The sequence below is a fragment of the Prionailurus viverrinus genome, chromosome A2, assembly GCF_022837055.1.
Source record: "Prionailurus viverrinus isolate Anna chromosome A2, UM_Priviv_1.0, whole genome shotgun sequence".
Classification (NCBI taxonomy): Eukaryota; Metazoa; Chordata; class Mammalia; order Carnivora; family Felidae; genus Prionailurus; species Prionailurus viverrinus.
The window spans coordinates 76067601-76077036 of record NC_062562.1 but is presented as its reverse complement, the minus strand read 5'-3'; the positions used below and the strand labels follow the sequence as shown (position 1 = coordinate 76077036).

General features: G+C 47.4%; 1 protein-coding gene across 1 annotated transcript; it reads right to left on the bottom strand.

Moving 5' to 3' along the window:
• Positions 1–327: 327 nt before the first annotated feature.
• Positions 328–4092, bottom strand: LOC125153496 (STARD3 N-terminal-like protein). Its single transcript, XM_047836708.1, has 4 exons — positions 3699–4092; positions 3467–3584; positions 1434–1529; positions 328–413 (listed from the first exon to the last, which is right to left on the bottom strand). Exons 1-4 carry the CDS (start codon positions 3789–3791, stop codon positions 328–330), a joined length of 393 nt encoding a protein of 130 aa, XP_047692664.1. The 5' UTR covers positions 3792–4092.
• Between the last annotated feature and the right edge of the window lie 5344 nt (positions 4093–9436).

The window sequence follows — 9436 nt, the reverse complement described above, 5'->3', positions numbered from 1 at the left end:
GCCAATTCACATCTGTAGTTCATCTGACCCTATGCTTTCCTGATTTAACCTGCTTTAATATCAAATACGAATAGCCCAGGATAACAAGTTACTTCGAGTTCCAATGATTCACTATGTCACATTGCTGGGCCTTTGATCTTTCACATGCCTCATTCTGCCTGGAATCTGCTTTACTATCCTATGTGTGTGTGTGTTTCAAATAGTTACTAAGCTCAATGCGGGGAATGAAATAACGCAGTCTCTCTAACTCAAGTTTCCACCCCAGTGATAGAACGAGGCCAGGTCAGGGCTGAAGGCAGTGCAGCCCGCACAGGTGGGAGAAATGTCCTAGGAAATGCAGAGAATGTTCTCCCAGGAGCCAGAGGGTGGGGGTGCAGTGGGACAGCCTTCTTTCCCGTGCTCGGAGAGCAGGTCTGCAGAGGGACAGTGTGACAAACAGAAAAAGCAAGCTGCCCGATGGCTTGATGGCTTGGGCTCACAACGTTTTCAGCAAAGCTAAGAAGAGAACACACGGAGACGGTACCAGGAGGTCGGACAACTGGGTAATGAGGTCAAAATGGTGCTTTCTGCCAGGCTCAGGACCCAGGACTTCCTTAATCCTTTCTGCCACTGAAGGCTTCTGGGCAGGGGAAGAGGTGGTCAATGCTGCGTTTCCATTAATACTGAGAGGCCCCACATGGATCAGCTGTGAGCGCGGATTCCAGCACTGAGCCGGGGTTCAGATCCCACCACCTCCTACTCCTCCAGAAACCTTGCACAAATGATTCCCCTCTCTGTGCCTCAATCTGATGGTCTCTGAAATAGGGATAATGAGACTCCCACCTCATCGAGTGGTTTGAGGAAGCCATACGACAATGCAATTGTTGTATTTGACATGGCGCTCTGGCGGGGCAGGGAGAGGGTGACCGAGGCAGCAAATGGCTGCAGAAACCAAAGCAGGAAATGCTGAAGGGAAGGTGGAGAAGACAGGAAGTGGTGCAATGAATGAGGTAAAGGAGGCAGAAATACAGAGGGTGGAAATGGCCTGGAGAAGGCAGGGATGTGAGGCCTAAGAAAGGGCCGAGTCCCCAGGGAGGCTCTGCTTTCTTCACGGGCAACAGCTCAGAGAGAGCTGCACCCTCAGACACGGGGGCCCGGGAGGAAGGTCGGGCTAGGGGATGACAGGTAAGAAGAGGAGCGGACCCTTCCCCTCGTCTGCCTGTCGTCTGAGATGCACATGGCCGGTCACACGGGGTCTGTGTCCCCGGGTTACACGTATTTTACACTCTGTGTCTCCCCACTGCTCCCACATCAAGACCACGTCTCGGTTACTTCCGTCTCCAAGTGCCTGCGCTGTGAGATGTCTGCTCAGCAGCGTTCTGACAGGAGAGGCAGGGAGGGCTGAGCTTTTGAATGGCGGATGAAAACACAGACGATAATCACATTTTTGTTACCTGCTTCAGATTCAGGAGGAGAATAAAACTGACCATCATAAAGACCTCCAGGTATGAGTGCCGCCCTCTCCGAAGCATCCTGAACTATCAGGAGTCCTGGAAGGGAAGAAATTCAGAGGCTGAGAGTAACGTCACAGTTCTGGTAGCTTCTCGGTGAGGTTAGGCACAATAAAATGGTGTCGTTGCTACGCTAAAAAAGAGAAAAACCCTTGTCAGAAAGAAAATCTTTCAAACAAAAAATAGGTTTTATTATTACGCTATGAACCAGTGCTGTGAGGGCACATGGCAGCAGACTTAAAAACCTGCCTGTGACTCAGGGGATTCTTTGAGTCAGTATTTATGGCCTCTTTCCCTGGAGAACACTTTCCTCCCTGCAGAAATCACCATAATCAAAACCAAAGCACAAAGCAAAACCACCTGGTAGGTCATACAAATGGCCTCCAGTATTCACTTCGTTAGGGAAATAGCAAATGTAAGGCACAATAAGTGGAGAGACTTGTATAAATGTGGAAAGCGTCAGTAAGATGGGGAAGAAAGATTTATTATTTAAAAAGGTCCCCCCAGAAAAGGGAATTGAACAAACACAGAAAAGGGGAGGAACTGACGTGGAAGCTCAGGACGGGCGCCCGCGAACACAGGGAGCCTCGGCGGCGAGTCTCGTCCGGAGCTGAGCGAACACGAGAGAAGCTGGAGGAAGCCGCGGCCGAATCGCAGGTGCAGGTGTGAGCTCACTGCCTGTTCGTGACCGTGAGCGTACCCTCTGCTCCACATTTTCATCGATGCCAGGTCTGCCCTGTTAGTGCCTTTGAACGTGGTGGCACCACTCTCGCATTCAAGCCCCAGGGACACTAACAGCTGATATGCTTTCACCCAAGCTCGATTTGATGTTTATACACAAGTCCAAAAGCGACTTCCATTAGCTGTACCTGCCCTGCTCCACAACAGGTTTTCATACAAGCACAGAGGACACACGACAGAAGACTTATCTAGGTCTGATTCAGGTGTTTAAAATACACTCTTGAATAATAATTCTGTTCTTATAGATTTCTACTCTGTCAATGAGATTACTCAAAATAAATCCATTTACATGTTTACTCATTCTCCGTTATCCCTTGAGGTTACAATCATACTTCACTTTCTCTAGGACATAGGACCTTATTTTTCCTATTTTGCAGGGCAATCTGAGCCAGACGCATGAAGGACCTAACCACGGCACGTGGTAAAAGGCCTGGGTCTCTGTACTGAGTTTCAAACATGTCACCACCAGAGGGCAGATGTGGCCCGTGGGCTTCCACTCAGGCCATCATGCAGAGAGGAATTCTAGCCCCATACTGAATCATGCAGCTCAGTCCATCACTGGGCCTTCCTGGTCAGTATCCACATGAGTCCACGCAGGAGATGACAGCTGCCCCGCAGGGCTCATGGTCACAGATCGCTAGGAGTCCCTCCGCTACTCACAGGGGAGGTGGACCCTGAGCTGAGCACACGTGTCTGGCTGCTGTCTTCTCCCTCCCGCCCTCTGGGTTCCTCACTCACCCAGCACTCTCCCCCACCAGGCACCCCCTGTGCTAATTGGGGCCCCTTCCAGGCCACCGCCTGCTGTAAGGTAGCAACGTGAGACTTGGCAGGATCGCGGACTCTGAGACTTTCTGTCTCAGCTCAGCCTATCCTGTCTGTCATCCCTGTGTCCCTAAGGAACAGTCCTGTTCAGATGCACCAAGTGCTTGGTGTCCTGGGACCGTGATCACTGGGGATAAGGAGGTGCTGGCTGTTTCTGCTGTCTGACTGTCCCTCTCACCAGGGCTCACACTTTCTTCCAGAGAAGTCTGGCCTCACAGCTCCAGAGAGGAGCCACGTGCTCTCACTGTCCTGTCCTCCGCCCTGCTCTGGATTTCTGCTGGGTCCTCTGCACGGTGGAGACCCGAGACCCGCCTACCCCACCCAGTGTGGCTCCCTTCAAATCTGACTTCCAGGCTCTTCCTTCTGGCTCGGTCCCCAGCCCATCCGAGGAGCCTAACCTGGGAGACACTTACTGTTTTCCTCTTCCGCCTCTTGAGGTAACACTTTGAAATCCAGGAACCACGTCTCAATCCAGGCAAGGAGGAACGAAATGATGGGGAGCACGTAGCCAAAAGCCCCTTGAGAGAAAAGCTGGAAGGACAGACGTGACCAGGAGAGGGAAATGCAGTTACCAGGAGCTCACACTGGAACATGAGCCTTCGCCAGTATAGACGGTAATTGTACAGAAAACGTGGGAGGCTGTACCTTTGAGAGGATCACTTTTGCAAGTAAAAAGGCACTGGTCACTGCTGTCGTCAGCTGAAAGACACATAACCCAGCATCATTCGAGTTAGACATTTTACGCTGGCAAGCCCCCTCCTCACAAAGAGACCTGTCGGCGCCAGAAGCACCTAAGGCCTGGAGCAGCTCTGCCAGCCGGGGCCCTGCCACATCACCCTGTCCCCAGCCCCTAAACGCAGACGGGGCCACAGTGGGCTTCTCCGTGGTGCCCGATCCCTGACTGGCTGCTCATGCTACCCTTCCTCCCTCGGTCTAGCAGGTCAGCGACCTTCCTCCCTCAGTCTAGCAGGCTGGTGTGCTGGGACACTCAGGTTTGTCCTCCACAAGGTCCAACCTGCAAAGACCTCTCCCCACAGGAGGGACCCCTGGAATACAGAGCCAGGGCTCCCCCTGGTGGTTGGGGAGCCCAGAGACAATCCCACAGGACCTGGGCCTTGTCCCTCCTTCCCCCAACTAGGATCCTAGCAATGTAACAGCTGACTAGTGTGATGCCCACAGTAGCCTTGACTGACAGAATGGAGGTCAGGGAACATGGGTGTCAAGCTCAGGAAGTATTAACCAAGTGCGGGGTCAGCATTGTTAGCAAACTGCCACACACACACACACACACACACACACACCCCAGCCAGGTGAGCTCCCTGGAGGAGGAGGCATTTTAATTCTGACACTAATGAAATTTACAGTCTGACATTAAATGCAATGTAGTACTAACGTCCGTGTGTCATCAAACATCTGACAACCTTCACAATCAGCAATGTCTTCTTACTCCAGCCGCATTTTGTTACTTTTCTTACTGACATGTTTATAGTTATAGGTACACAATACTAATAGATCATATAGAACAGAAAAGTCCAGTCATTGGTCTAATGTCTATACAAGAGAATTCTCAGTATGTTTCATTTTATTAACTTTTTTCCCTACATAAATCAGTACTCAACATCAGCTCATCAGGAGTGAACATCATGACTTTTCTCCACCAGTGCCCATCCAGTTTTCTTATTGTATTCAGTGTAGAAACAGTACAACTTAGTTTGTCATGTTCCCAGTAACTGGAAACGTCTCTACCGACTTATTTCTGAATATGGTGCAGGGATCTTCCACGGAAATGCCAGGAGACGCCGAGTGATTGACGAGTTCACAGAAGTCTAGAAACACTAATGCCAGGATCAGCGTGGGTGAAAATCTCAAACTGAATATAACAAGAAATGGTACAGGGCTTTTTATAATATTGGAGAAGACAAGTTGTTTTTTTTTAATTTTTAAAAAATTTATTCACTTTTCAGAGACAGAGTGTGAGTATGGGAGGGGCAGAGAGAGAGAGACACACACACACAGAATCCAAAGCAGGCTCTGAGCTGTTAGCACAGAGCCCGACGTGGGGCTTGAACCCACGAACCATGAGATCATGACCTGAGCTGAAGTCAGACACTTAACCGACTGAGCCACCCAGGCACCCCAGAAAGATAAGTTTTCTTAAGCAGGACTCCAAATATGCAATGTATGTGGTAAAAAAAAAAATCTGCTACAAAATTGAGAATCTCTATTAATGAAAGTGCTTTAGACAAAGTTTAGACCATTGATAGAGTAGCTGAGAATAGTTGTGAAAGTTAAAACTCGTAAAAGATAAATATCTAAGAGATAAATTCATTCAAATCAACAAGTAATTAATAAAGATTCCTAAAATCTTAATTAATTTTAATAATTTAACGTATATAACATTTTATCTTTATTCGTATGGATGACATAGTTGTACTAACATATTATAGTAATATTTGCTTCATGTATATTTGTTTTTATAAGAATAATATATTACTGTTAATAGGAAATATAATTATAACTAACATCTTTCTTTACCTGACACTTTCCTAAGTGTTCTACCTGTATTAAATTATTTAAATTTTAGGGGCACCTGAGGGGCTCAGTTGGTTAAGCGACCAACCCTTGATTTTGACTCAGGTCACGATTCAGGAGATTAAGCTCTGCATCAGGCTCTGCTTGGAGCCTGTTTGGGATTCTCTCTCTCCCTCTCTCTCTGCCCTGCCCCCACTTGCTCTCTGGCTCTGTCTCAAAATAAATGAATAAATGTAAAATTAAAATCAAAAAATTACTTAAATTTTATAAGCCAATAAAGTATTTGCTGATTTCCCTTTTCGCAGACGAGGAAGCTGAGATTCAGGCAATGAGAACCGGGTCCGGTCACACGGCCTGGAAAAGTGGGCCCGGCCGTGGGCAGCCTGGCTCCTCTGGGTGCTGTAGCCTCTGCCGCCGGCCTCCTTTCTGCTGCGCCCAAAGGGCACGGACGGCCAAGTGTCCGAGGGACAGACTTTAGTGGGTGCCAGGTATAAACAGAGACCCTCAGCTTCCTCATCAGCGGCCCAGGGCAATAACCTGCTGAAACAAGGTGATCCTGTTTGGTGGCCATCCGGTTGGTAAAAACTATGATGTCAGATAATAAGCACAGTATTTAGAGACAAGGTGTATGTGTATTTCCTGGCAGCCGCAATCCCGGGATGACGTTCCCAGGGAAACGCGACTCCCAGCATGCAGAGACCCTGACGTGTGGGTGCCAGCCTCACTGGTGACAGCCAGTATGAGCAACAGGACAAGTTCCTGTCACTGGCGGTGGAGGGACTCATGCAGTGGCTGCAACCAGCGGCAGAAGGAGCAGCACAGAGGAGAAGTGAACCTAGTGGATGGACAGAGGGACAGATGGATTGACAAGAATGAGATTCCATTTATATAGATGTAAAGATGCATTATTCGCGAGCAATTCTCTGTAGTTTTCACAGCTACATAAGACCCCAAATATACCAGTCAATCCTCTCATTCAAGACTGGGGAAACGCGGGCCTTGCAAAGAGGAGATGCTGACCTAAAACTCCCAAGCACACCTGAGTACACAATTGAAGAGCAGGTTTCCTGCCTAGGTTTTCTGGGCTCTTCCACTCACTAAGCTGAGTTATTTGCTGTAGTAGACTTCACTTACCTGGGCTCCAATGCAGAGCATAAGGTGTAGGACATACCCGCAATGGCCAGCAGGGGGTGCTAGAAGGCAACATAAATAACAAATGAAATACTGTAGTGTGTAACCTCGGGAAGCACATTATGGAAAAGGAATGCGAAGTATGACAAGATGACCCTTTGCATTCACAGCAACAGCAAAATGAGGACAGAAATGAATCCCTGAAGTACAAACATCCGAGTGGGTTACTTAGGTTACTCAGGGCACAGGCTTTGAGAGCCTGGCAGAACTGAAGTTCTTGCTGTGCTCTCTCTTAGCCAGGCAATCTCCAGGAAGTTACTTAACTTCCCTGATCCTCTGTTTCATCTGTAGCATGGGATGAATAACACCTACGTTACGCTTTGCAACGACAGAATCAATATGTACAATGTTTGATGTTCAATAAAGGGTATTTGTTATTATTTAACAGGCCGATGATTTCTGTTATGACCTTTAAAAACAGTCTCTCACAGAAGGCAATCAACTGTTAATTCACAAGTGCTAGAGGAAATTTCTATAGGTTCTGAGGTCCAGCACTGTTAACTGAATGATTGTGCTTCAGGAACAGCTCACACTCTTTGCTTACTGGCACGTGAGAGTTATTCCAGAGTTCTGCAATCTTCCTGAAATTTTCCTCATGACCCCTACTCTTTAGAGCTTAAAAGAAATGCTCTCTCTCTCTTTTCGCTCCCTCAGCCCCTCTTAAGGTAAGTTTTGCTGATTGAATAAAATCTAGTACTAATACTATGTTCGTTTCAGGGCTGTAGGTCCATCGTTTTTCTTGAACATTCTGGTGGAGGAATTTCTCTTGTTGCATTTTGTTTTAAGAATTCTCTTTCTGCTCTTGTGTGCTGCCAGATGCATACATTCTTGATTTTGAAACCATGCCCCATCTGGCCCAGCAGGGATTTTCCGGGACCGCAGACACATGTTCTTGCCTGGGACGGTCTGCTCTCGGAGCTGCTCCTGTGACAGCCTGGTGTCCCCTGCACGTGGTCCCTGAGCAGAGGATGGTCAGCCAGAGTCCCTGCCCTTCCTCCCTTCCTGGCTTCGGTGATGACACCTGTTATTGTACTCTTTTTTTGCTAATTGTCATTATTACCGGTGGGAGATGATGGCTCATTGTGGATTTGCTCGCATTTGCCTGAATTTCAGATAAACAACAAATAATTATGTAGCTTAAAAATAATTATGTGGTTTATGTCCAAATATTGCGTAGCACTTTGCACTTTTTTTTTCCATTAAATCTGATGAATCTATGCGAGGCTACTTTTTCACTTGAGGAGCCACAAAAATCTTCTCTCAAATTAATTTGCTACACACACACACACACACACACACACACACACACACATCCATTTACCTTGGAGGAGAGAGAGTCAAATGCAGACCAACCTAACTGATCCTAATGTTTTTCTAGTAAGGTCGGTCAATGATTAGCACGTTTGCTCAGCTATTTAAAGGAGTCCAATGTGAGGAACGTCCAAGGAGCCTGACGGCCATCATTTGTAGACTGAGAACACTAATGTGTGCCGCATAGAACTGTATTATTTCCAAGGATGCCGAAACAGAGGTTAACGTTTCTAAGGGGCCTGGTCCCGTGCCTCACACGTAGTAGGTGCTCTGATACAGTTATTGGTTTTGATATGACAAATGACAGGTCCACTCAATGAGAAGTGCCCACTGTAGAGAGGAGGGAGGGGGTGTCCGAATCCTGCCTCAGCTGCTCATGGTCCCGTGATATTGAATGGGCCACCTGCACCGGGGAGCTATTTTCTCATCTTTAATGACGAGGAACAACGAAACCTCAGGAACGAATGCTTTCTTTGGCCAGGAAGGAAGACCTTCCTCTGCCTGTTGGTCCTTCTAGCTGGACTTGGAATCAAAGTGATGAGACAGATTGATAGGAGAAAATCAAATTTAGTAGGCATAAGCATAGGGAAATTCCAAAGACAATGAGGCAACAAGAAGCTTAGGGGAGCTAAGGAGAGCAGAGGACACAAAGGGGCCAGAAGCGGGAAGGTGAGAGGAGCTGTTTGGAAGAAAAAGCTTGCCCAATCATGCAGGTAAGTTCCTTAGGTAAAGGGGAGTCTCTGTTAATAGCTCTCTTGCTGGCACAGGCTCCCCTTTCCAGTGTAATTTGCTGTAGTTGAGGGCGAGGCACAGAGATTTTCCTGCATCTGGTGGGTTTTATTACCTTTAATTCAAAATCATCTTTATGGCAAAATAATATTTATGCTGTCAGAGGAAGCTTGCCTTGGGCCCCTACACTATTCATCATTAAGTGTCTAAGCTTCTGGGCTTTCATAGCAAAGTAGGACTCTCCAGCACACTGCTCAGGGCTTGGTTTTTAAAGAGAAGTTACTCATCTTGGGGCTCCTGGGTGGCTCAGTCGGTTAAGCGTCCGACTTCAGCTCAGGTCATGATCTCACAGTCCGTGAGTTTGAGCCCCGTGTCAGGCTCTGTGCTGAGCTCAGAGGCTGGAGCCTGCTTCCGATTCTGTGTCTCCCTCTCTCTCTGCCCCTCCCCTGTGCATGCTCTGTCTCTCTCTGTCTCAAAAATAAATAAAAACATTTAAAAAAATAAAAAGAGGTTACTCATCTAAGAAAAGACATGATTTTTAAAAAAAAAAATTTTATTCAACACACAGTGTTATAAAGGTATAAGTGGAAGATTGAAGAAAATATTTTATCCACAGTCCA